A 27,083-nucleotide genomic window follows, 5' to 3' on the forward strand; every position below is an offset into this window, starting at 1 on the left:
GAAGCCGGCACAATTCTCTCTGAAGTTCTGATATGTGAGAGTTGCAAGGTTGTTTTTTCACGATGCGGATAGCATCGTTCTGCAGTTCCTGAAGGCTTCTTATGCTAGCTTTATCTGCTCCTCCCCACAAGGCATTGCAGTAATCTATTCAGGCAAGATGATAGCATGTGGCAGGGAAGTCCAGTTTTCTTCCGAGAGAAACAGTCTAATCTGTCTCAAAACACTTCAAATGATAGCAGGTGTTCTTCTTTAAATGATTGACATGGGCCTCTGCACCTAAGGAGGCCTCCAAAATGACTCCTAAGGTGTTAAACTTACTCAGGACTGGAACTTTGCAAATCCTTTATTTGGAAGGTAGAGTAATCTGGCGCAAGCTTAGCTCTGGCTTGATGAGATCCAAAAATCATTAGCTTCGTCTTATTGTTCAGATACATCACATTTCCTGACATCCATGTTTTTACACAGCTGTATATTGATTGAACTTTACAGGAGTCTGCCCCGCAAGTCCCTTCCAGCTCCAAAAGTAGCTGTGTGTCATACGCATAGTTCGTAAATATAACGCCCACCTTAGTGAGCATTTCACAAAGCGGCCTGATGTAGCAATTAAATAGCACCAGTGACAGACTTGTGCCCTGTCGGACCCCATAAGTAGGCAGCAACACCCCATCACATTGTTGATTTCCTGTTACACAAAAAAGACTGCACCCAAGAAACAGCCTTTTCTGAACAGCGACCTGAACAATCGAGGTTGTCCAACAAAAGATTGTGATGTAAAAGATCGAAGGCAGCAGAGATGTCCAACAGGACCAATAAGCCCGATGTCCCTCGGTCCACAATCCCCAACATGTTGGACTGAAAATCAACGAAAACACTCTGTCCCATAACGTGGGAGAAAGCCGGACTGCATAGGATGTAGTAAATTGGCTTTTTCTAGGTATTCTTGAAACTGCAAGCATGCCACTTGGTGGAGGACTTAAAAAAAAAAAAAAAAAAAAAAAAAGGGAGCGTTGGTAATCGGTCTCAAATTTGACATCTCTTCGGCTAAATCCTGTTTTTGTTTGTTTTTTAACAGTGGAGTCACAGTAACTTCCTTAATGTCATTCGGTACCAGGGAGGGGTGAAAAGACGAATTCATAAACCTTGGGAGAAAATATGTAAATTGTCAAAAATTATTTTTGTAGGAACCACGTCCCCAAAACAAGCAGTAGGATGAACTCTCCTTAACACATTCTCCAATTCCGAATATAGTCATTGGTTGGAAGGAGAATTTAGGAGTATCTAAAGTTGGTTCATTACTCAGAACCTCTTCCTCTCGAATGCCCATACCATGGTTATTAAGCAAGATCGAGGTAAAGATTTCTGTCCCTATTACTTTATCTCTAGCTTTTTCCACTTTGTCAGAAAAAGCTTGTAGAGCCCCAGTGCAATCGGCTGAAGTTGGTGTAAATGATTCAACTTGCACAGTTGGTTTTTCCAATGATCTCAGAGTTTTTTTGAGTAATGTTTTGCTTTCGAAATGTGCGTGTCAAAAAAGGCTTCTTTTTAGCCGATTTATATGCTGTAGCGCAGGCTCTCCATGTGGACTCATCAATCTCCGATTCTGAGCTCATTCAAGATCGTTCCGCCTGAAGTTTAGCCTCTTTTAAATGTCCTAGGTCTTGTGTGAACCAGGTCTGATGGTTCACATTATCTCTCACCACCTTTAGTCTTAAAAGTACCATCTGATCCCAGCTGCTTTTAAGAGCAGACCAATAGAAGGAGGCTAGGTCATCCAGAGGGTTTGGGGGGGGCTGGGTCTAAATCTTTAGTAATATCTAGGACCGTTTCCACACTTTTGGAGAGGTCTGTGCTTTTCAGTTTCTTAAAGTTTCTGCTTTTTTCTCTTGGTTAACTCTTCTGTCCATTTTATCCTGGGAGGAGAAATGTAAATTCATCAAAAGAGTGATCTGATCACACACACTGTTTGGAACCTGTAATGGTGACATCTATATTTCGGGAGGCCATCCAATCTGATATTTTGCCTTTCAAGTGTGTAGCCTCCGGATTATGTACCTGAAAGTTGATGTTTCAGAATTCTGACTCCAAGGCAAGGGCGTCACCATCAAGGGGATCCCCAAGCCAGCAGTTCAAATCACCCATAAAACAGTTGTATACTTCTCTGGCGGGCGTTGCCAGTTTCCATATGGATCCAAGACCCTGATATCTCGTTTCTGTGGGAGCCCTGTTCCCGTTTCACCTAATGTCTACTTGAACAAACCTGGTGTACTCCCCTGCCAGGTACTTTTCCACATAGGCTTCTTCACAAAGTTTGTATCAAATTGTATAATTCCTCCGTTATCCACTTTTACTTCTCAGGATGTATTTATAAGCCTGTTTAATCCATTTAGCTCCCTTTGTGCCCTAATAGCCTGTCTGAACCTTTCCCTACCGTCGGGAAGTCTTGGTGCGGTCTCCGGTCTCTCCTGGGGGCAGAGCGGGGCTTCAGTGTTGCTGCCATGGCTCAGCGTTCCGTCTTTGGTGGCTGCACAGCGTTAGGCTCTCCCTTGCGTCCTCAGCTGTGAGTGTTCTCCTAGGTTCACTTTCGCCGGTCCGGCTTCCCTTCTCTCTGGCACCGGCCAGGTCCCTGTTGCTTGGCCCTTTTGGAGTGTCACATCTCTCAGGTACGGAGTCAAAAAATACATTTCAAAACAAAGATTACAAAAAAGATTGATTTAGAAAGACCGCTCTGTGACCGCACAGAGTGGGCTTTCTAAATCGAACTGTCAGCCCTTGCGATACAGAGAGGACGAGAACGGGAATTGAAAATATATAGGTTTTTGTATGCAGTGGGGGCGTGGGGTAGCTGGGCGGCAAGGAGCAAGGTGGAGGCTTGGAGGGGAGGGTAAGCCGCCCACATTTTTTGTAAAAAAAGCCTTGGTCATGTTCTTTTTCGGCTTTTTGAGGGGCACACAAAATCAACCAAAATAAATCAGTCTTTTTTATGCGCCACCTTTAAAAGGCAGAAAAATGACATAAAGCTGTCTCTCTTTGACGGCGTCTCTGCTTCCAGCCTTTGGGTCCCTCGCCACGAAACCAGCATCTATTACTCGCTCCTCCAGGTCTAGCTTACCGCTCTATCCAGTCCTTCTTCCCTTTTTTATGATTGAGGCTACCTTGTGTAAAGCTGTACCGCGTATGTTGGTTCAGTAGTGGGCTTTTGCCTTCTTGTTCTATCTTCTTCGTGTCAGGGATGATTTGTATTTTGCCTGGGTAAGGCACTCTTCCTCACCCTTGTATGATTAATGGAACAGCCTACTATATTGAAACACAGAGGTATGGGGGACCAGAGGGAACCGAGTGGGGCATAGGACAATGGGGACAACAATGGAGGGGGTGAATACAGTATTCTCCCAAGGTTATTGTCACTGGTCCCATAGAGGGTTTCCTTCCCCATGAGATCCACCTGCCGATTACCACCCAAGGGGGACTTTTGGGTAGCGGACTCACCACCCTGGCCTCATGGGAAAGGGCTGCCCCATGGAAGCAGTGACAATTTCCTGGGATTCGTCACAGTTCCCATTCATGCAAAAATATGTTGTCTGTGTAAAGAGTGTGCCAGTGAATTGCTTACTCCCAAAACGTGCTACACCAAAATGTTGATGTTTTTCTTAATTGCCAATTCCAAGAAACTTTAAGCATCCATCGACATGTGATTCAACACAGTCTTTGTCTGAATTTTTTACGGTGGTCCCATGCATGAGCGGAAGTAAAGATCGAAGTGCTGGCAATGGCCCTGGAGCTTTAGAATGTGGGACCAGCTTGAAGGCTGTTTAGGTGCACTCCCCATCTGGAAAGTAAGGCATCCATTTGGGTTGCACAGGTCAGACTAGAATCCTTAAAGGGCATTCCCCCGGTCAAAGTGTGTCTCCGCCGATCACCAGTATAGGCTCTTGTGACATTTTTAGTCCAGCAACGTCAGCTCTTCTGCCAGTTCCTGGTGATCCAAACGCAATTGCAGCATAATTGCTACTGCAGAGATATTATCCAGCCTCCAGTGTTGCATAACCAGCAAACATGAGGACTTGTCACAAAAAACTTGTACTGTTTAACCATGCAGCCATTCACTCCTCTGAATCTCCAGGCAATGTTGATTAAGGTCTCTCTGCTTTTTAGACAGCTGCACTAGGGGTATTGAAGAGTCCATAAGGGCTCCCGGTGGGGTTGGACTGAGTTGAAAGCAGTCACTCGTTTTCTTTGCTCTCTTATTGCAAAAGAGGAGCCAGGACATAAATCCACTGAGACAGGCAGGTGGACTGAGTTGAGAGCAGGCACTTCAGTCCCAGCAGCATGTACGAGCCATGAGGCCAGAGTCATGTGTGAGTCATGTGAACTCCTTTTTTAGAAGGGCATGTTTAAAACAACAATGCTCAAGTAAGGTGAGAGTACTGCAGTATATTATGTCCTGCCCCAGATACTGTCTATTTTCTGTAGCTCTCCTATTCTCCGCAACAACGGGCTCCAGGCATGTTTCACGTGGGCTACCCGGTAACTACCGACTCCAAACAGGTGGGATTGATCTCATGACCTACTGCACTCCATTGCATTATGCGGTTATCAATCTGAAACAGAATCAGGGTAAGAATATGGGTCTTTTTTCGTTTATTAGTGTTGTGACCACTCCTACTCTGTACATCTCACCACCTATATTTCACCATTTGGCAAAACTGCAAGGACCTTCACCCTCCCTTTTTCCTCTCCTGACTTTTCCGCACTCACTTTAGTTTAAATGGTTTAGGTACCCATTTTTTAAACAAATGCAGACATTTTATTTCTGTGTTTTTCTTGTTGTTATACACGTTTTTGAAAGCTAATGATTGTGTGCTCCTATATTATTTACTTTTTATTTATCTATTTTTTCATACTTTCTTTTTTGTCTTCTTTGTGTCATGTCAATCTAGCCTGGATTTGAAAAAGGCAACTTCTGCCGAAACACGTCTCATCCACAAAGGCTTTAAACTCAAAATAAAAGGAATACACATTTTCTATTGAAAATATATTTTGATCTCTTTACTTCACGGCGCATTGTCCTTTGTAAGCTCACCCAAACCAAAATCAGTTGTATTTTAGACTGATCAATTTGATTTGTATAACTTGTATCTAATTTTGTATAACACTGTGGTACAGCATCTTATATTTTGTCTGTTATCATGTTTTAGAGGGTAACCAATTTCATTTTAACATATGTTGCAATCTGTACTTAACTTTGCATATCTTTTCTTGGCAAGAGTAGCACTGTATAGTTTGATGTAAATTAATATATATTCTTTGAGAAGTGGTTATAAGGCCAACCGATTCACTCATTTGGGAAATAACGGATTAAAGCCACCCCCTCAGAGTTAGAAGGCGGAGCTGTGGCCATGGAGCCTCTCGCGATTCCAACTGTATCGACAATAATGTCCGACTCTCCCACAGATACTGCTCTGTTATGCCTCCCCTGTACAAATAATGTTATAAACCTCGAGGCAATAAATTATCAAGTCACGGTACACAATGGCCACGCTTTGACTGATGTCATACTCGGTGCTTGCGATGCTTGTTGCATTTCTTTCTCATTTGAAACTGGACAAGCATTAGATGAAAACCTTTCAACAGTCTCCATCATTATGTACTTCTGAACCGTCGAGGTACAAGAACATGACACAAGTCCCAGACAGTTCCTTCCGAGGTTCGCTGCAACTCTCGAGATGGCTTGCTTCTATCACATGCCACCACATGAGGTTCCAAAAACCCCAGGGTCAGCCCTTCATGCCCTGAACTTTACGCTCTCCCAGATGGCCAATTCTTATGATTCAATCACCAAAGAATTCTGTGAGCAACGTTCTCTCCTAAATGCCGTGTTTTCCAAGATGGCTTTTTTGGAGGGCTTTATTTATGGGAAAGTGCAGAGCTCAAGGAGTACACTCAACCCCAGCAGTCGGACATACCGGGCACTTAAGGGATCTCAATAGCCTCAAGTGCTCGAGAAACGAAAGATAAAATTGACTGCAAAGAGTCCAACTCATGGCCAGGTAAAACCTCAGACAGCTGATATGGCCCCAAATACAGTAACTGATAACTTTTGCAAAAGAGAAGAAAAAGATTAAAAATACAAAAAAATCCATGTAGACAGCAGAAAAAAGGTTTACGCTGTTTTATGAGGAACCTATGCCATTCCAGAGTGCGTCTACTGCAATTGAGGAAGAACCATTAGGCAATGATCAGCCAAGGAAAAATTTGCAAACAAACCAATCTGGCAAGGATTCTTTGTTGACATCCCGTAAAGCCAAAAGAAAAGCGTACAAATTTGAAAGGCCAGAAAGTGCTGGCAAAACGGCCCACATTGATAAATTTGTAAAAAAAAACTACAAGGCAAATGGAAAGTATAGATCGGAGTATGTTGTTGGTATATTCGGAGATGGAGAGTATAGGTGAACCAGCGGATATGAACTTGGCCGACTTGGAGGATCTTTCAGCTACCTCGCACTTGGTTGATGGAGTAGAATCCCTGAGAGAACAGCTATAAGAGTTGACGGGTTGCAACTTGGCGAGGGACACAAGCCGGCCAGGTGTAATACTGCCGCCAGTGGCACCGATCTTTCTGCCCCCGTGGAACTGGGCCGCCGACGACTACAAGTACACTTCCAATTGAAATGGGCCTAAATTGTCATTAGACCATGATTGAGACAGGTGAAAATATGTATGCAATATCATTGCCAAATGGACTAGCAGATGGCTCCGTAGTTGATCTAGGAACGTCGAATCTACAGCCTTTTTTAACTTTAGAGCACAAAATACAAAGATCCTCTCAGTTGACCAAGGCTGCCTCGATACTGGACGAGCCTCTGCAAATGTACCGCCCGGCTGCACAGTCTTTAGCTAGAGCAAATATTCCAACACAAAGGTCGGGGTTAAACGAGTGGGAAAATAAAGGGGCCTTAGCAGTAAGATTCAACTGACCTGAAGAGTACAAGGAAAATTCTTTCCCATCATCTCACTACGGAACAGAAAACAAGAAGGTTTGCATGAAAACTACAAATGCGCGTTTACGGTGGCATATTAACTTTTCAGAGGAGTACACATTAAGCCTGAGTGAAGTGTTTCCTAACAGAGACTCACTTCCTCTAAACAGGGGCCAGATTTTGGTTTCATTTTTGGCAATCCCAAGCTTGCGGCTAATATCATCTAGTGATATTACACGGATACAGATTCCCATCAAAGGAAGATTGACTTTGGCAAAACTATACTGTCGATCACGTATGGTAAGGGCATTGGTTCTATCAGAACTGGAGCCCTTCCTACCCATGGGTTATGATCTTCTGCAAACTTTGGATGAATCGAAACCCTTGCTACTGGAGGACTTATCCATTACAAACACAACTGATCTGAAGGGAACACATGAATTAACAACTCGCTTACCACTCTCAATTAATATAAAACACCCTAGGTGTAGGCCAGCAAACAATTATTGATGGAAATCCATTCAAACTACAGAAGGTTTACAATTGGAATTCTGTTTTATCAGCCCTGCATGAAGCGGGGGGAGGAGGACAAGCAGAGCAGCCAGAAGTGATTAGAACATTTCCTCTTGGAACTGTAGAGGCCATAGGTTTTTGTACATAGACTTCCAAGCTATCGCAAAGTATTCCTTAATATGTCTGCAGGAAACATGGCTAATGACCACTCCAATAATAGATGGATACAATGTGTAAGCAGTGGACGCTATCAGGGAGCTTGGGTAAGACCGCAGAGTGGCCTACTTTGTGCTCTTAAGAATGGCCTCAGGATGATTAATGTAGCTACCCATCGGAAAGATATCCAGGTGATAAAAACGCTGGGCATGCACAAACAATTCAAAAGGGAGCCCTATTGCTATGTGTGCAATGTTCATTTTAATCCCAAATCTGGTCTGATGGAAATATTTCTGAAAGTGCTTTCAGCTCTTATCTCCGATTTGTTGCAGAGTAATGACGCAGAGATAATTGTATTGGGGACTTTAATAGCGAATGTTTGGACTCAAAATGGTCCCAAGAAAAATAAATAGGAGTGGGGTCTCAACTTTGGCAAGAAAAAGAGGGAGATTGGTCAAATCTGAATTAAATAGCTGGGATTTCATTCTGGCTAAAGGAAATCTTGAAAATGATAGGCCGCCAGAATTTACGTGGGTTAGTGGTGCTCTGAAATCCAAACTAAATTATATATTTTTAACAAAATCATTATTCTATAAATGTAAGACTCTGAATGTTACACCAATGCAATCTAGTGACCACCAAATGATAGTTTTAACAATGAAACACGGGTCGGCATATCAAAAAAACTGTAAATTACCCGCTGGTAGCGGATGTCAATCCCAGGAATCAGGTGCTGACTTGGAAACCTGTTCTTTCACTAAACTTTAAGTGTACTTTTAATACATGAGGAAAATCAGCGCTTGAATACTAGTATGTATGATAAGGCAATACAAAGGGCTTTGGGTAGCTCATACTACCCTAACTCAGGGAGCATTAGTAAGAGAAGAATGAATTGTTCCCATAGGCATAATTACGACATTACCCTCTCAGAGAATTTGAGGGCACTGAACAAAGCCTTGAGGTAATTGAGAAAGTCACCACTGTATCATAATGCAAAAGTCATTGAAACTTGCCTATAAAAACTAGGTTACAGGACATTGATTAATTACATATAAAACGATGCAGAAGCAATGCTTTGCTCTATTGTTCTTAAGAATACTTCCTCCTTTTGGAGATTAATCAAGGAGCCATTAGTGCAATGTCATTTTCAATGTCAACCTATTGATAAAGGTTTATGGGAATCTCACTTCTCCTTGTATCGTGAAAAGGAGGGGATAAAGGGATGCTACATGAGCGACAATAGTTGGGCAGGCCAGGTGAAGATAGACCTAGTGGCAATAAAGAGGTTAATTAAGTAAAGTAAACCCTCAAACGCCCCGGCCCGGACGGACTAGCAAATGCTACATTGAAATCGAACCTGCATCTCTGGGCTGCAATTCTTTATGTCCTATTTTGCAAAATTGTAAACGACAAAAACTGCCATCCTCATGGAGCGGGGCAATATTGTTGTAATTTATAAAATGGGAGATAGGCAAAGGCAAAATCCATCAAATTATCAACCAATATCCCTTTTAGATGCCTCCAGTATGATCTTTGGGGCTATAATCCTGGAAAACTTGCAGGAGTGGGAGATAAGACTGGGAGTATTGATACATTCAATCAAGATTCCGAGGTTTAAATACTACTCAATTGTTTTGTGATCAACCTCCTACAAACCCAAGCTACCTAAGAAAAAAAATGTTTCATATTGTGCATTCATGGACATCTCACAGGCGTTTGATCGGGTAAATCGCAAACGCCTATGGGAAAAACTAAATGCGATGGGATGCCCCCTGGGATTGGTAGATGTTTTGATTGTAAAGCACTCGGACACTAATGGGAGTGCGCCTTGACCAGAAAGGAAATTATACAAGGTGGATCTATAGCTGCTGTGGGATACGACAGGGATGTGTGCTGGAGCCATATGTACATTAGCGATTATGGAAACATTTTTAAGAAACTATGAACTTTTCTGCACAAATTAGGAAACCTGCAAATCAGATATCTGCCTTACACCGATAACAGTCATATTTGATATGACCCCATTGGCCTCCAAAGAGCCTCGACAGCGACTTGTGCGTACTTTGCATCTTTAGGTCTACGAATTAATGTTGATACATCAAAAATGATTCATGATAAATTATGTCACAAAAATTCAATTACATTTTCTTTGGTGCATATCTAAGAAACGCTTGGTGGTTTTCCAGAGCTATCTGGGAATTGCAATCAGCTAAAAAAAATAAAACGAAACGTATGAAAATGACTGGTTATTAAAAAAACCCAGAATGAATATTTCAGAGTTATTGGCGTTCGACAGAAGGTTTGGCAGGTTACGTACAGAGTAAAATCCAAGAAAGACCTCACAAACAGAAAATGGCAAAAAAAGAAGACCGGGGCCATTGTGATGTAATGGTCACCCATGAGTGCTGTACTGCAGCTGAGGGTTCGGCCTGCGGTAGAAAAGCACAATGGTATGAAAATTAAACCACTGCCAACAGCCATTTAAAGTAGTGAGGGGAACATGAAAATGTTACATGGGAAAGTAGGATAAGAGGCTACTAAGTAACCCCCAAGCACTCCACATAAGATGGTGTGTGCTGGACCTACAAAGAGAAACGGTAAGTAAAGTCAATTTTACTTTACTATTCTTGGGAACAGTAGTTCACACAAAAAAAAGGTATTTAAACCTTATGAGGAATAGGATTTCTCTGTGACACGGCACTGAGGGTGCTGTGTGTCACCATACAAAACGTAGATGCCAATGGAGTTGGTCAGACTCCAAAAACAAAGGAAACACAATCAAAATCAGGTCAAAACACGAGAGAGTGAGAAAAAGGTCTCTCACTCCAGGGTTAAAATTAAAAAAGTCCTAAAGTCCAGCAAAAGAGCTGGGGGTCTCTAAGGTTGAAGGGAATTAGCACAGAAATGAGCATTCTTCCTAACACCTTACGGAACACCCATTAAGGAAACACCAATCCGAAATGCTCCGGTTTAAACAGAATCTATTACCTACTAAGGAAGTAATGGGAGCCAGACAAGGAATCCAACGCAATTTGTGTCACTGTAGATACTGTTCCCTGCAAATAGAAACAATTTGTCACCTTTTAATTGAGTGCCCAAAATTATACGAAGTCCATACATATTACCTTGTGAAATTTGCCTTGGAGGAATAATTATTTAACACTGAATGGTTTTGGTCACAGATTTTAAATAGCTCTTAACCGTCTTTGAATATTTCAGGTTTAAAGTTTTTAAATGTATGCTGTACCAATGAACTGATGTGATTGTTTTTATTTGATGGTTTTATAGAACTGGAGATGTCTACTGTTTGCTTGAATTTGTAATGTATGAATTTGAATGTTATGAAATTATGTTATTTTAGACTTTTTTTGTATGGTTTTTGCAAAGATTATTTGTTAATCATTGCGCACTTGTTAGGTTGGTCACAGTACTGACTTGGCATGAAGGATAGAGAAACACAGAGGACATTAGCAGTCACATTTCATGTACGGCCCTTCAACGTGGATGAAATTGTGCTCTCTTCTACGCCAGTCATTCAAGTACAGGTGGACACAAAACCAGTTTCTGCTAAGATGTGGGCTGGTGGTGCGAGAGTGAGCACACATCGATTAGATCTCCTTTCCAATCAGAGGACCTAGAATTGGCAATTGAGAGATCAAACTAAAGTGAAAAAATAGCATGTGGCTTGGGAACACGGAAATACACATCCTACAGGTGGATAATGGTGATGAAATCTCCCACTCCAAGACATGGAAGTCACTTCTGCAAAGTGCTTGTTCTGAAGCATGGTTTCTTTATGAATTGGTCAAGAGCAAAAAGGTCAAGGATTTGCCTTTATTGCACATTTTTCTTTTGCACTAAGATGAAATGAGAGGAGAACCCACAGCCCCAGAGGTCGATACGGAATTATTTCTATTGCTTCATTCTGGAGCAATACTTTCACCACCTGCTTCAACAAAGAGAGGGTTTTCAACAGCCATAGAGGATGCATGGTTCAGAGTGATTTGTTGAATTCTAGATTATTGCCTGGGACCACCAGCTGCAATGCTCGTTGTGTGCAGTTATGTCTTACCTTTTCCAAATAAAACTAAAAGAAAGCAGAATCAGGAGCCTTATAATTGTGTCCTTCTTTGATGGTGCCATGGGTGCAGAGAGAACCAAATTGCCTGCAGAAACACAGGAGTGAGTTTCCCTTCCTCTGCCACTTGTAGATGAAAAGGTGCAGCGATCTTGATCAATTGTAAACTTGTCCTGTTTGGATTGATTTTAGCCTCCTATGCATCTCTCATCCCGAGGATTTTCCCCTTCTTCGCTCGGGAGGGAGGGGTAAGTATCTTCCATAGGGCAGGCAAACTCCTCTCCAAAATTATCATACAAATCCTGAAGTTCATTCAGATGGGGCACCCATTCTTCTAGGTATCTGCCCCTTGCAATAACTGCTGTCCACAAATATCTCTCAATGTTTGACACTGACTCTCAATGGACATGTACTACCTAGTCAGTTTGCCTCTTCTGAAGTAGTCTTGCCAGATGCGCAGACGGGTGGTAAGCACAACATGTCTTTTTGGGTCCTAATGACCTAGTTGACCTTTTAGGGTTGTATTTTTCAAATTCAGGCCCAGCGACTGGGGATATATTTGAAAAATACAAGCTTAAAAGGTCAGAGTACATGAGCAATGATGACATGAAATTAACCCCTTGATATGCTCTTGTTCATGGGTTAGGTCCATTGGTTTTTGGTTATCCGAGTTGGAAATAATGTCTGCCAAGATCATATGAAGGCTTCTTGTGTATATGGTGGTATCAAAGACAGCAATGCTGGAGATCACTTTGCAAACAGTCTTGGCCCACTGATGAAAAGCCTAGTCTACTCCTCTGCCCACATTGGCTGTTCATCTACAGTGATGCTTTGGGCATTGATCCCTTCGTAGCAGACTATTATGCCTCGTAAACTGTTCAGGTGACCATTAGTGCTCTGATGAACTGCTTCTGGCCAGCTGTGAACTGATCGTCTTGCACCAAGACTAAACGTAGAACCCTTAACCACTAGCTGTGGTTTACATCACTGGGAGGTTACCTCCAGCAATTTTGTCAAGACACCTTGCATCAAGCTGAAGCGGGAACCGAGTTCACTATGGAGACCGGGAGAGAAGTATAGCAGTAAGAAGCAGCCTGCTCAGCTTTTCACAAAGCATCAGGAGTCAGCCAAACCAAATTGACTCATTGCCAGATGAAGTCCCCACATCTTTACAGAGGACGAGAAGGAGCTTTCAGAACCTGTTCAATGTTTTGTGAGGGGAAGTCTGATAAATGAGCTTCCAGTATATGACTTGGATACAGACAATGTAAGCTCTACTTGTACGGGTCTATAAGAAAATGTTTCTCCCTAAGGCAATTTCTGCAATTCCCTAAAAGGTGACTTCTTAGCCTTTTTAGCCTTTTGAGCTTCAGCTCTTACCCCAGGGTCTGACATGACAGAGGCCGTCTACGATTTGTCCCTGAAAAAAGATCCAGCTAACTAGAAAAGGGGTTCTGCGGACGCAGCGCATAAAAGACCACCATCCTTGCTAAACTGTGCTTGTAAAATAAATGAAAACAGATAGTATTCAGAACACTGTCAGAGGAAAATGAGGACTGCATACCTGTACCATGTGGCCAGAAAAAACAAAGATGTTTCTACGAGGGGCTTAGCCTAGTCATCTCATGGAAAGTGCGCAAGTGGCCCTAAGTGAGATGGATGCAATTTGCCATTTTACTTTCTGTTCATTGCTATGGCAAATGCATACAGATGGTAAGCCTGATGACAGCGAAGTTGTCCAAGCACTCAAATCTAAGAAAGATCCAATGCTGAGAACTATCTTTGCTGCTTCCTGGTGAGAAGATGATTTGGGAAATTACAGAGCTGGCTTACTAATGGGCAAACATGCACAACTAACCTGTCATAATTGCCTTAGACAGAGGGCACAAAAGATTATCTGCGCCAAAGCACAAACCAAGTGTCATATGAATAAGAACATTCAGAATAGATCAGTTACCACACTTGAAAACCAATCAGCTAACCAAACAAAATCAACATTTCTATAAGTACATGAAACACAAGATCATGATGAAAACATTAAAAATAATGTTACCTTATAACAACGGTATTTGTACAGTACAACTAGGAATATGGTCATCACAACTATGACGCTGATCATAATAATGGTGTTGAGTACAGAATTTAGAAGGCGCTGCCCAACGGAGGACGTATCTTCAGAAAATGGTGTGTAAATCCTGAAAAGAGAGTAAGATAAGATGTTAAATGCATAACTTTGCTCAATTATACAGACTGTTAATGACATAATACACAATCCATGTCGAAACACTCCATCCTAAAAAACAGAACACAATATACAAGTGACAATTCAACATTCCAGGGCCTGCAAGTGGGTACCATTAAGGGTTACCTGGCGGCGCTATCAATATTTAAGCGCTCGTCTGAGGAGTGTTCTTATTTTAAGATTCCTTTGATTTCTCAGTTTCTAAAAGGGCTAACTAATGTGTTCCCACCGTCACCTTTCCAGGTGCTGGGATGGGATTTGAACTTAGTTCTAAAGTTCCTAATGGGAGCTCTGTTTGAGCCCTTAGATTCTTGTCCATTGAGACTGTTGACCCTTAAGACTGTATTTTTAGTTGCGGTTACTTCCGCTCGAAGAGTGAGTGAGTTGCAGGCACTTTACGCCAAGCCACCTTTCACAGTGTTCCATTAGGACAGGGTTGTCCTTAGGGATCATCCTTCTTTCTGTTTTGGAATTTCATTTGAGCCAGAAGGTAATTCTTCCGGCATTCTAATCCTCCTCCACATCATCGTAAGGAAGAGGAGAGGCTCCATAGGTTGGATCCTAGGAGAGCTTTGAGCTTCTATCTTTCACAGATGTCCCGGGTCAGAGTGGATGATCAGCTCTTTGTAGGGTACGCTGGAATGCGTTTAGATCAAGCTGTTTCCAAGCAGACCTTGTCCAGATGGATCATTTTGACGATCTCTCAATGTTACCGTTTGGCGGGTAAGGACCCCGCAGTGGACTTACGGGCTCATTCTACTAGGGGTGTGGCTGCCTCTACTGCTCTGCAGAGGGGTGTTCCCATTCGTAATATTTGTGAAGCAGCCACATGGGCCTCTGTCCATACATTTGTAAAACACTATTCCCTGGACTCGATCCATGGGCAAGATTTGGCCTTTGGTAAGGCGTCCTCTATTCTGCAATTTGATTGGGCATTCTAAAATTCTAAATTAGTTTTCCCGCCTCCAGACATTGGTTACTGCTTTGCGAGTCTGTCATAGATGTGGAATACGTCAGAGGACACAATCCCCTTGAAGAACAAGTTACTTTCTTACCTGGTAACGTTCTTTCGATTGGATGTTCCTCTGACATATTCCACAAGGCTTTCTGCAGTCATACTGGCAGGAGATTGGTGCCACATGTTCTGGGAAAGGACTACAGCTGGGGCTGCGAGCGCCGTGCGTCCTGGATTTGGCATCCGGTGGCGTCGACCCTCGGCGGAGGCCCTCGGGGACGGCGTGTTGGCGCGGGACGCCTACGCCGAGGGATTTTCCAAGGCAGCACAGCTGTGGTGGTTGCTGTCGTGGATGTGGAATGTGTTGGAGGAACATCCCATCGAAAGAACGTTACCAGGTAAGAAAGTACCTTGTCCATCACAACGGTAGATGGATAGACTCCTAAATCTGACACAGCAGTAAATGGAGGACATTCTCACTATTAAATCTTCCACACATCTGTTATATCTAGAACATTTACATAACTGTAGGTGCCCTCTTTTCATGGGCATGGCTAGTAAACTGGTGCTGAGACTTGGTACCACACAATGTTCTCATCTAGCTGCAAATGATGGTAATCGAGAAGTATATGCCTGCCTAGACATGGTCTGTATCCAGAGTGGTTTGGAGGCCTTCACATTCTTAGGTATTCCACTATGCCTGCAGGGTGAATTCCTTGGTTTGCATACTCGACCTAGGGGAAGGAGATTCGCCCTATGGTGATGGGTGACAAAGTATTTCCCGGTGCTTTCTATGAAATTGGTGCAGAGCTGAGCAAAGGTCCGGCCATGTACAGTGAAGCCTTTATTTGCCATTTACTGCAAACAGTTTGTAGTAAATGGCAAATAAGTTTCAAAACTCCACATGCTCCCCCCTGCAAGGTAGAGTACCATGCAAGTGGTACACTCCCTTCATGGAATCTCCTTGCCAATGATGGTGGACTAGTAGATTTTGCAAGTGCTGAACGTTTGGTGCGTCTTTGTGGCCTATAGCAACTTGATTTTTAGGGCTAGGAGTTCCACTATTCTTTTGGACATACTTTACCTCCCATGAGTAGTAGTGCCCTGAAGGCATGTTTAACATCGATAATGCAATGCTGGATGGTAAGGTGATCAAAAGCATTTTCTGGTGCTCCATAGCAGACTGTTTAAGCTGCAGGCTTCAACCCTGAGTTGGTGATATAAAACCTTTAGAAGTATTTAATCAGCCAACAGAGGATAACTGATCATGTAATAAGTCACCTGGTGACTGGGCCTTGAGCCTGCCAAATCATGGCTATAAATGAAACCTGATATGATGTGTCATTTATAAACGCGCCTATACACCAGTGTCATGAAAGACTGCGGAAACCAAAACGCTGACCTTTTACCAATTCTTGTTTTATTTTCTATGCTACCTGACACATTTTCTTTTTTGAACTTTGTGCTGCATTAGTGTTATATCAATATGCTTTTACACTTTGCCATACACCATAGTAGTTGTAATGGAGCGCATAGGCATGTCTGGATTGGTGTACAGTGTTTGGATTGGTGTACAGTGTTAGGGGTATCTAGGGTACTAGGGGTATCCTTATTAAGACTGCTGGATTAAAGAATGGGATGACGATGTGGTAGTGGGCGATTAATGCATGGGTGCATGTCAGTCCTGTTGGGTGCACCATAGATCTCAAAATGGAGGAAGCTTCGATGTTCTAAAGAAGCAGGTTTCAATAATTTGCAGTGCAATGTTGGATGCTTGAGGGGATCGAGTGTGTGCCTGGGAAATCCTTGAAGTCTGGCTTGTTTTCCCTGGCACCTCTACATGTTGTACCTTAGGTCAGAGCCCAGATTATGTGACCACCTAGCCTGACCCAAGAGTGGCATATTTAAGTATAGACTGTGTACAAAGGTGAATGTTGTCGTTAAGGTAACAGTGTTCAAACTGGTCCATTCAGATTGAAAACGCCTGGCAACTAAATGTCAGAAAGGTTATTAGAGTTTTATGCTAGACCTTTATTTCACTTGGACAGAGTGGAACCTCACTTGGCAGTAGCAGGCCTCAATGTTTGCACTCGACACTGGCTAGTGATAATTGACCTTTGGTGAGAAACAAAATGGTGTTGTGTGTATATGACAAACGGAGGGCACAAGTTAATTTGTAGGCCTGACATGTAGCTTGCAATTTTGAAATGTTACCCACACGAAGTAGGATATCAAAATGTAGCTCTTCATAGCCATCTATAACGAGAAAATAGCCTGAGCTCCCTATGCACAAGCTTTGTTGACTGTGAAAGGCAGAGGTGGATGTGCAACAAACATGGGAGGGGGACAGGCTGGCACCCTTCTGTAAAGTTGTTATTAAGCCTAAACTGCCACAATAAGGCTACGAGCATGCCGAGTTCCTTGTACAGCTCTGTTACAATAAGGCTAACTCATAGGGCTGAGGAGCGGACAGGGAAGCTTTTATGTTAGAAGCCAACATCGTGAACACCAGTGCACCCAAATCTGCACTGAGGGAGCTCCTCGGCCAGGCCTATTTAAGAGGATGAACTTGAACTGTGCCCCGAAACGGAATCCGGCAAGAGAGATGTGGATCTGGCAGCTTGAATGCAGGGAAAACCTCTTAATACAGGCCTTGCAAATTCTTAAATACCCACTAGACCTTCAAGGCGAGTTTCTTAGTTTACATACTCGACCTAAGAGAAATGCACTTGCCCCAAGGTGACTTCTATTTGCCATTTACTGCAAACAGTGTGTTAGCAGTAAATGAAAAATAAGCTTGAGTATGATATGTTATTTATAACACGCTTAATACCCAGAGGTTACAAAGCGCAGACCCGGGATCGAACTTGTGGTGCTCCATGTCGTCTTACTTCCAAGGGGAGCACGTTGCCCCTGAGCTATCCTCCCGATAGGCAATGATACTCGCCCTTCATAAAAACTACTCGCCAATGCTAGTGGGCTAGGAGACTTTTACGAGCCCTGAATAGCAACATTCAGGTGGGAATATATGTCAGAAATGTGAACTTGCGTTGTTCTCAACTCTTTTACAAAACATTGCACAAATAAACCTACTGTGCCAAATTGACTTCACAGCCAGTATCTAGGAGCACCCAGGCGTGCGCGTGTGTTTGTTTTTAAGAACCTGGGTATTTTCTTGGGTCCAACAGTGGCCTTTTAGCCTTTCCAGCAGTGCAAGGGTTTCATTGTGTGCCTGGGCATGTTGAAACCATGCCCAAGAAAACATGCTTTATACTGGATATCCCCTCAACACACATTACCTTATGTGGAGTGCAGAGGGGATACCGGGTATTCCCTTCCTCTCTGCTCCTGTAACTTTTGAGTTACAGTCACAACCCTATAGTTTTGGCTGGTGGCAGTGGACTTGTTCTACCACCGACCTTTGTGCAATATTCCACTGCATGCTGTACACACAGCTGCGGTTTTGTACAGGAGAGTCACCCATGTTCCAAATTGGTGGCTTCTTTTTTTTCTTGCCTTTTCTCGTGTGGTGGTTCTTTCTTGGCACTTCTTTCGCCATTCTGGGAGGAATTAGTCTTTATGCTAATTTTGTTTTCGGCGGGAACCCTTTGTGTAAGCCGCCGAGACTTCAGTGTGTCTTCGAGGACAGGAAGCATGGGAGGATCTGGAAACTCTTCTATCCTTTTGTCTGCTGATGTGTCTAATGGAACCTTTCTGTAAACTGCAGGGAGAGTTTGCATAGGATGAATGTGACATCCTGATAAAAGGTGAGGTTCCGGAGTAAGAAGGCAAGTTGACCTCTGGAACAGAAGATCTGAAGCAGAAGACGACCAGAGACTCCAGCAGACCCTTACAGTAACCGCGAAGAGACCACTGCTGTCCTGACCCAGTTTTCAAGAGGAGCTCCGAAGAGGACTCCTTCCCTTTTGATGGTGCGACCAGCTAGCCATAAGACGACCTGCCGAACGAGTCATCTCTTGACGTGCAAACCGCGAATACCCGGGGACCTCGGACCCAATTGCAGTGCATAGTCTTCCAGTGAACGAATCCTCCCAGAACTTTGGTGAGCTCCAGTTGGACCTCAGAGACCAGCTCCCCCTCCTCAAAGTCCCCTCACCAGAGTGCAGGACTGCAGAATCGAGGCAGATTGGCCGGGTGATAACCGGTCACTGTTGGAGCTTGTAAAAAGACACCAAACTGCAGACCGACTGAGTCAGAAGACTTCCTTGCTGAGGTTCCTTTCTCGCAACTGCTGCTGCAACATCCTTCCAGAGTCCTTCCTTTCATCACCACAACCAAGGAACAGGAGACTGGGTCCACTGCAGCTGCATAGGAAAGAATCCAGCTGCATCTTCAATACTCATAAGGTACTGTGGGGATCAAGGTAGTACTTAACCCAAGCCAAATTGTTGCTCCTGTGTTATTGTAGTGCTGTAACAGGTGGTTAGCGGTTTACCCATTGCCCAGGTATAAAGTTTGTGCGCCTATAGGGAGTCCTTTACAAGGTCCCCGATAACTTTTTTTTATTCCACTAAAGCATTCTACTTGAAGGTAATTGAAGTATCCTGGGGAACGATGCCTTTTCTGCTGCCGCACATCACTTTGCACCCCTCTTCAACTGACAGAAAAACTTTTAACGAGTTAGGGAAAGAGTTCTAAAGTATTCGAATCATTGAAAAGTATTATAAAGTAGTATATTGATGTTTCCTTACAACAGAAAACTGTCTTAGTGACTGTAAGAAGTGAATTGATTTATCATTGAACTGTGTTCATTCTACTAATATTGGTTTACTTACCTGAAAAAGTATTACTGAAGTGTTCTTTTTGTGTTTGTTAGTCTAAATAGTATTTACTTACCTGAATATAACTAGCTTTTGTATATCAATTAAATGTTTGTTTGCATACACTTCTCAAACTCTAACCAAACACAACCACAATCCTAAAATTCAACAATCCGCACAAACTTCACACTGCAACAACAAAACAAATCACAAAAGCACACAACGACTACCGACCGTAAAACACCCCAAGCCCAGCCAACGGACCCACCGGGCTGAGGCTGCCAACAGCACATCACTGCTCTCTTGCATTTTTCCAGCTTATCCCCACTAACTCACCCCCCTTCCCTTTTTCAGAGCTGCCAGAGCACCATGGGACCACTCCGGTGGTGATAGTGCACGGCATAAATATCCTTTAACATTACTGCTAGGTAGCTCTCATTAAGTCTGGATATGCTAGTCTCTAATCTCTAGCGCTACTGACACAAAAGTGCTCAGTATATGGAACCCAGACTGTATCTAAACCTAGCAGGTCTCTGTCTGCTTCTGTAACTAGTGGTGTTTCTAGTTCTAAGGAGAAGCTATACCCTTCTCTGTCTGATAGATTTATAACAACCACATAGTAAAAGAAAGCAGTCTCCATCTTCGTAGAGCTCACAACCACGCCGAGTGGCTAAAAGACTCCAGACAAAAACCACAACATCATGCACAAACAGACTCAGTGGAAGCTGATCTAATCAAAGTTTGAATACCAAAATACAATGTCAAGAAGCAATAAAAAAAATACTGGCAAAAATGTGATTTTATTTGGCTTGGTAAAACACCCAGAATATTGAGAACTGTTTTTGTATGCTCTAGACAACACGGGCGATAGCCATGCCAGATATTTAGAAATATTTGATAGCAGTGCAGATATCATCAGCTTAATAAGTGCTAGTAGAGGAGTAGCTTGATCTCGATGGCCCCCTACACCGTTTGCCATGGCCATCTCCTAAAGACGACCTGCCAAACCAATTTGTGTGCGCCTCAAATCAGGATAAACTCTTTTATTGGGATACTGCAGTCAGAAACTGCAATCTTTCCTACTATAACCTTGGTTTCACACAGGGGATGGATGGGCAGGCTTTTGTTAAGTGGAGAGAGGGTGGCCTGAACACACTGGCTCAGCTATTTGAGGAGGGTGTTCCACATACATGAAAACAGTGTAAGGCAGCATTATCTGTGCAGGAAACAGATTGTGTTATAGACAACTGCATCATTGTGTATCCCAGACACATATTACGAAGTGAGGAATAAGGGATTTAGCAACCTTTGAGATACTGGGATCTTTCAATCAATGTGTAAAGTCTCCAATGCACATTGTATTTATAATGTATATGGAGCTCTTTCCCCATTTGTATGGCCTCAATGCGATTTGTGTTTGGAACGCCCTCTGTGACCGCAGTCAATGTGTATTTTTGCCGGCTTAGGACACGGTGGCTTGCTAGGCTCCAGGAATCAGCCCAGAGGTCAGGCACGTGGGTGGGCGCTGTTGATGTTTTAGGATAGAGTGTGCTATTGCTAAAGATTCTGTGTGCGCAGCTATACCAAATTTAATTTTTGTTGGTAATCGCTGTATGTTAGTGGCAGAGGTGTTGAGGTACGTCCGGGGTTTCAGTGTCGACGGCCATGTCCGCTGCTAGACTGTAATGGCATAGCCATAGCTGCATACTATGGTGCAGGATGGATGGCCGTGCCTGCGGCTTGTGTCCACAGATGTGGTGTAAGGTATACATACTGTATGCTTTGAGGTAGTTCGGTTGCAGCTTTCTTTTTCTTTATCCATTGTGGATGCATGGTCTCATTTTTCATTGTCTCTTAGGAGCGAAAGTCTGAGCAGGGGGCCAGTCCCGGAGGGGGGAAGAGTGTGGGGGATGAGGGAGACGATGGGGGGAGAGGGAGGGCGAAAGTGTGTTGTGGAGTGCCTTTACGAAAGCTGCCTGCATTTGTGAGATATTTAGTGGGTAGAAGTATTGTTTTTTCTTTGGAGGAGTAAGGTTTATTGCGGTGTACCTCAGCAAATGCTGTCGGCTTCCCTGCAGCATTGATGGGTAGGAGTGTTGTTGTGCATGAGGTGGGGGGGGGTGATATTTTGTCATGGTGATCTGCTGAGAATGCAGCCGGCATCCGTGCTGTAATTGGTGGATAGGAATGTTGTGTTTGGGTTTAGCAATATCGTTTTGAGAGGGGGAGTGGTACAAGGGGATGTTGAGTTTTGAAGGCATCTCTGAATTTCTGGTGATTTTCAGTATTGCAAATGTGTAGTGGTAGGGAGCTCCAGATGATCGGTGCTTGGACGGAGAACGAGGATCCGCCCAGCCTGGAGGAGTTGTGAAGTGGGACCACTAGGCGATGTGCTATGTAGATCTGAGACTACTTGGGGGCTGATAGTGCAGGTTTTTCTCCTGAAGACATTGCGGACCGGTGTTGTGGATGGCCCGGTGGGTTATGTACATGGCTTTAAAAGTAGTGTGTATACCAATTGGTAGCCAATGGAGGACTTTTAGTGTAGGGCTGATGTGTTCTCCTGGAGGTAGATTAATGCGCAGGCGTGCTGCATCGTTTTGGATTCTTTGCTGTTTCCTTAGTTGAAAAGCTAGTGTGTCTAAATAGAGGCAGTTTGCGTAGTCTAAGTGGGACAGGATGATGGAGTTGATGGCCAACAAGCGGTGAGGATAGGTGAGGTAAGGGAAAATACGTCTGAGAATCCGTAGATGGAAGAAACAGGTTTTAGATACGGAGGTGGTGTGTTGGGCGAGAGATGGGTACGTGTCCAATGTGCATCTGAGGTTTTTTACCAAGATTGTAGTTGCCGGCGTGGGTCCTAGGGATTGAGGCCACGGAATCGGAGGGGGTGGGGGGGAGTGCTGTTTTACCAAAGACTAGGATTTCAGTTTTCCCAAGGTTGAGGATGAGGTGGTTGGTCGTCATCCAGTGGTCAATATCCGAGAGGCATGATGACAAGTCCGGACTGTCAGAGCTTTGAGATTTTGGGATTTTAAGGGTGATCTGGGTGTAGTCTGCGTAGTTGTAGCAAGTAAGATTGTGGGAGCGGATGATTGCAGGCAGGGGTTGTAGGTAGAGGTTGAAGATTGGGGGGGCTAGGGATGCTCCTTGTGATATGATAGGTTATTTATAACGCTCTTAAAACCCAGAGGTTTCCAAGCGCGGACCCGGAGATCGAACCCGTGTTGCTCCATGTCATCTTGCTGCCAAGGCGAGCACGTTGCCCCAGTGCTATCTTCCCGATAAAAGGGGGGACCCCTTTTCTTACTGGTCGTGAGGTGGGGCTGAACAGGTGGGGGTGCATGATTTGTAAGCGATTTGAGATGAAAGGAAATCCATGGGAGGGCTGCGTTTTTGATTTCTACTGTTTGTAGCCTGTCTAGTAGGATACTGTGATCAATGGTATCGAAGGCTGCGGAGAAGCCAAGGAGGACGAGTACAGCGCAGCCTTCTGCGTCAGCTGTTCTTTTGAGGTCGTCCCGGATGGAGACTAGGGAGGATTCTGTTCTTCTGAGCAGCCTGAAGTCCGATTGCGCAGGGTCTAGGAGGTTGTTGGCTTCAGTGAATAGAGCAAGCTGCTTGTATGCTGTGCGGTCCATGTCTTTAGCGATGAAGCGTGTGTTGGAGATTGGACGGTAGTTCTGGGTGTAGGAGCGGATAGAGTATCGGCTTTTTAAGGATGGGTTTGATGTATGAGGTTTTTAGGGCTTACGGGAAGGATCCTGATGCGAGTTAGTGGTTGAGGATTGAGTGTGCGATACTTCCTGTACAGGTTGAGGCTAGGATGTTTTTGAGGAGTGTGGGGGACGGGCAGGGGTCCTCAGGGGAGCCGGAATGGCTGCTTTCGGCTACGAGCGAGTGGGACTCGTGGTGTGAAATGGGAGACAAAGAGTCAAAGGTTTGTATTGAGGGTTTTTTTTTTTTACTAAGGTCAGCCTGTAGGCGGGTAGAGGCATGTGTTCCAATTTAGAAATGATGGCAGAGTGTCTGTCAATAGCGATATTGTGGAAGTGTAATAAGGTGTCACATAGGGCTTGGAAGACGGGGAAGGGGGGGGGGAAATCTTGCAGGCCGGGGACTATGCAGTTCTTTGCTCGGGTTTCGAGCATTTAGGATTCTGTTCCCATATAATGTTTTCTTGTTTTTTTCTGATTTCCAGTCATGCTCCGGATGTTCTTGCTAGGGCGGTTTTGTTCTGGGCCGTAAGGTTGGTTCTCCAGGTCCATTCCAGACGGTGCTTGAGGGTTTTTAGTGATTTGAAGTTGGCAGTGAACCACCTGGGTATGGGTGGAGTGAGGGGTACAAGGGTGTTTGAAAGCCAGCGGTCGAAGATTATGATCACTGGAGGTCCTTCCTGGAGGGAAAGTGTAGGGAGAGAGTTGAAGGGGGAGGTTTGCTTGATGTGGGGTGATTCCGACTTTATTCCATAGTGGAACGAGGGGAGGTGGTTGGTGTTGGTCGCGGGGGGCCTTGGCCGCCAACCACTGTGCTCAGTGGTATGGAGAAGTAAATAGCTGAGTGATCAGTCCATGATAGGACGCGGGGGGGCTGGGTAGCTATGTTTGTAGTGCTGAAGATCGCACTGCAATTGGCATATAAAAGAATTGTTTAACTACAGGCATCATGGAAACACATATGGAAACGGCCAGCCAAATCCTGAATCTTCCTACCATTATAGACAATACATATAAGATAATATATCAATGGTATTTGACCCCTGATAGACTTCAGAAGATGTATCCTGATGCTTCTTTGCATTGTTGGAGGGTGCAGGGGTGTCTGAACCATGGCGCATACATGGTGGCATTGCTCCAAAAGTGGCCAAGAAGATGCTAATAGCCGCACATTTCGTAATTGCACACAATTGGAAGTCGACAAAGGCTACTTTCTTACATATGTGGTGGTCTAGGCTCTGGCATACATGGGCTATGGAGGAGATAGTGCCTGCAGTTTGACACATTAAACAAATTTAAAACAGTCTGAGATCCATGTATCACATACGTTAACTGCTGCTCAGTAACACTATGCAAGTGGAAAACGTTCCTGCTGCTGTGATATATGCAAATTAATATGTGCATTTATGTTGTACAATATGCATACTATGGTCCAACTGATACACGCTTTGAAAAATATAAGAACAATGAACTAGGATTGATATGCTGATCCATGCCCTCCTTTTTCTCCTCCCCATCCCACCTGTTACTAAGGTTATGTAGTACTTGTTTGCTCATTAATTGTACATTTCTTAAAAATTAATAAAAGCAATAAACAAAAAAAATGCAATGTCTTGCAAGTGGAATAATATTTAAATAAAGAGGAACACATACTTCATCTGTGGGGGGGTGTGGCTTGCAGCCAATGCAGTAGGTCGCCTGAACGGACCGCTCCGTCTGATCCTGAGACGATCCGGCTGTATGGCAAGTGCTACTGCAGGAACGCTGTGGTAAATTGGTGGAAACGTGGGGGAATACCACAGAAGTTCCCAGCTATGTGATATGGAGAGGTACAGTGATTCGAAGAGGGCAGTGTGGCGAGACAGTGTGGTCTGTCGGCGGTGCCTTTGTTAAACAGGGCGGCCGCAGTGAGCAAGTGAGAGCGGAAAAGACACAGAGGCTGTGAAGATGGGCAGTGCTTGAGACGCATGCGCGAAGCTGGAGCAGGGTCTAGGAGAAGACGGTCGCTGAGGGAGCAGATGAGATTCATGTGCAGAGGTGGATGACCTTTAGGCTGCTGGAGTGTCTGGATCGGCAAAGGAGAGGAGCAAGCCTGCATCATTGGGGGCACCGGGGACCCCACACCGAAGAGCAGGCAAGTGAGGGCTATATCCTTGGAGGCCCTGACCCCCTTGGAGGAAGATCAGGGTCACACACGGGCTGGACCAGGCCACGCAGTGGTGATAGGGGCATGGATGATATAAGCCCCGGAACATGGATAATTACCGAGGGATTCCAGAGGAGAATCCGGGAAGAGGAGACCCAGGCCACAGGGTGAAACATTGCTGCTCTGTGCGCGCTCCGGTACCCTCGCATACAGAGGACGGAGTGCGGGCCTTGAATTGCAGAGACCCGGGACAGTGGGTGAAACATTGACATTCCGATTGGGCTCTGAAATCCTCATGCCATAGAGGACAGTAGGCATGCCCCAAACAAAGGAATTTGAGCCACAGGAGGCAACAAGAAAGACAGTACTGAGGCAACAAGAAAGACAGCACTGTGGATCCTCGGATTATGGGAAATCCACAGGTTAACAATGGATGGGCACATTGAGCACGAGGAATTGGGCTGCATGGTGTAAATTAAATCCAGTCCTTGAACTCCCCATGTAATGTGGGGCTGCACATAAGCAGCAGACCATTTGTGATACTAGCAGCACAGGTAGCACCATCTTGTTGACCTTCCATGTCACAGTAACAGGCTTGGGATAGGTGCCATACTTGGCGCAGGGCCAAGATAAGACCAAGCTAATAAACCCAAGTGTGCATAGCCTGTGTTGGGTGCTAAGGAAGGCACAGGCTCTCAGGCCACTCAAGCATAGGGGACAGTGACATTGGGGACAGTCGAACCCCTACAACAGCCACACACATGAAGACCCCCTGATAGTGCTCAGTCACAACTAATGCACAGATATCCACACCCAGGTAGCCAAAGCTGGGGCTGCGGGTGAAAAGAAGCTGAGGTCGTGCACCTGGAATTCAGCAGGCTCGATGCCTCCCAAGTCAGCTAAGCTGAAACCAAGCCAAAACACGTTTGACGGCTTTGCCAAGGCCAAGCAACAGTTCCCTGGCAGCGATATGCAACCAGCGCAGGGAAGGGGTGCAAGTCTATGGAGCTGCACAACCAGGTGATGCAGGCAATAGCAGACTTCAAGGCCTCTCTGGGCATGCAGATTGCAGCGGTGCAAGAAGATGATGGCCTGTTGCGCTAGGATGTGCGAAACTTGGCGGAGCATACTTCCACCCTGGAGACCTAATCGAAGGAAAACACAGGAGTGCTCCACGCAACGCGGGCGGATGTCCACATTCTACAACAGAAGGACAGCCTCCTGGAAAACAGAGTGGAAGAAGCAGAAGGGCGCGCCAGGAGGAATAATATACGCATAGTAGGTCTGGCGGAGGGGGAAGGAGGGTGCTGACCCTACATCGTATATTGAGAATATGCTACTTCAGGAGAGTGGGCCTGGAAACCTCACGCAGGGTTTCACAATTGAGAGGGCAGACCGGGCACTGGGCACTGACCAGACGCCCCCCTCCCACCAGGTGCACCGCCGAGGCCGATCATCGCAAAGGTCCTGAATTACAAGGATCGGGAGAAAACATTGGCATATTCCAGGGCCTCGGCAG

The 27,083-nt window shown here is 44.6% G+C and overlaps 1 protein-coding gene across 1 annotated transcript in view; it reads right to left on the reverse strand.

Annotated features, from left to right (window-relative positions):
- The window catches only part of PSEN2 (presenilin 2), a 609,714-nt gene that overhangs the window by 374,039 nt on the left and 208,592 nt on the right, over positions 1-27,083 (reverse strand). Inside the window, exon 4 of the mRNA XM_069606926.1 lies at positions 13,778-13,919. Coding sequence (XP_069463027.1) covers positions 13,778-13,919 — 142 coding nt within the window. The remainder of the gene's footprint in view (positions 1-13,777; positions 13,920-27,083) is intronic.

This window comes from Ambystoma mexicanum, chromosome 4p, assembly GCF_040938575.1.
Source record: "Ambystoma mexicanum isolate Mex_15411 chromosome 4p, UKY_AmexF1_1, whole genome shotgun sequence".
NCBI classification, from domain to species: Eukaryota; Metazoa; Chordata; class Amphibia; order Caudata; family Ambystomatidae; genus Ambystoma; species Ambystoma mexicanum.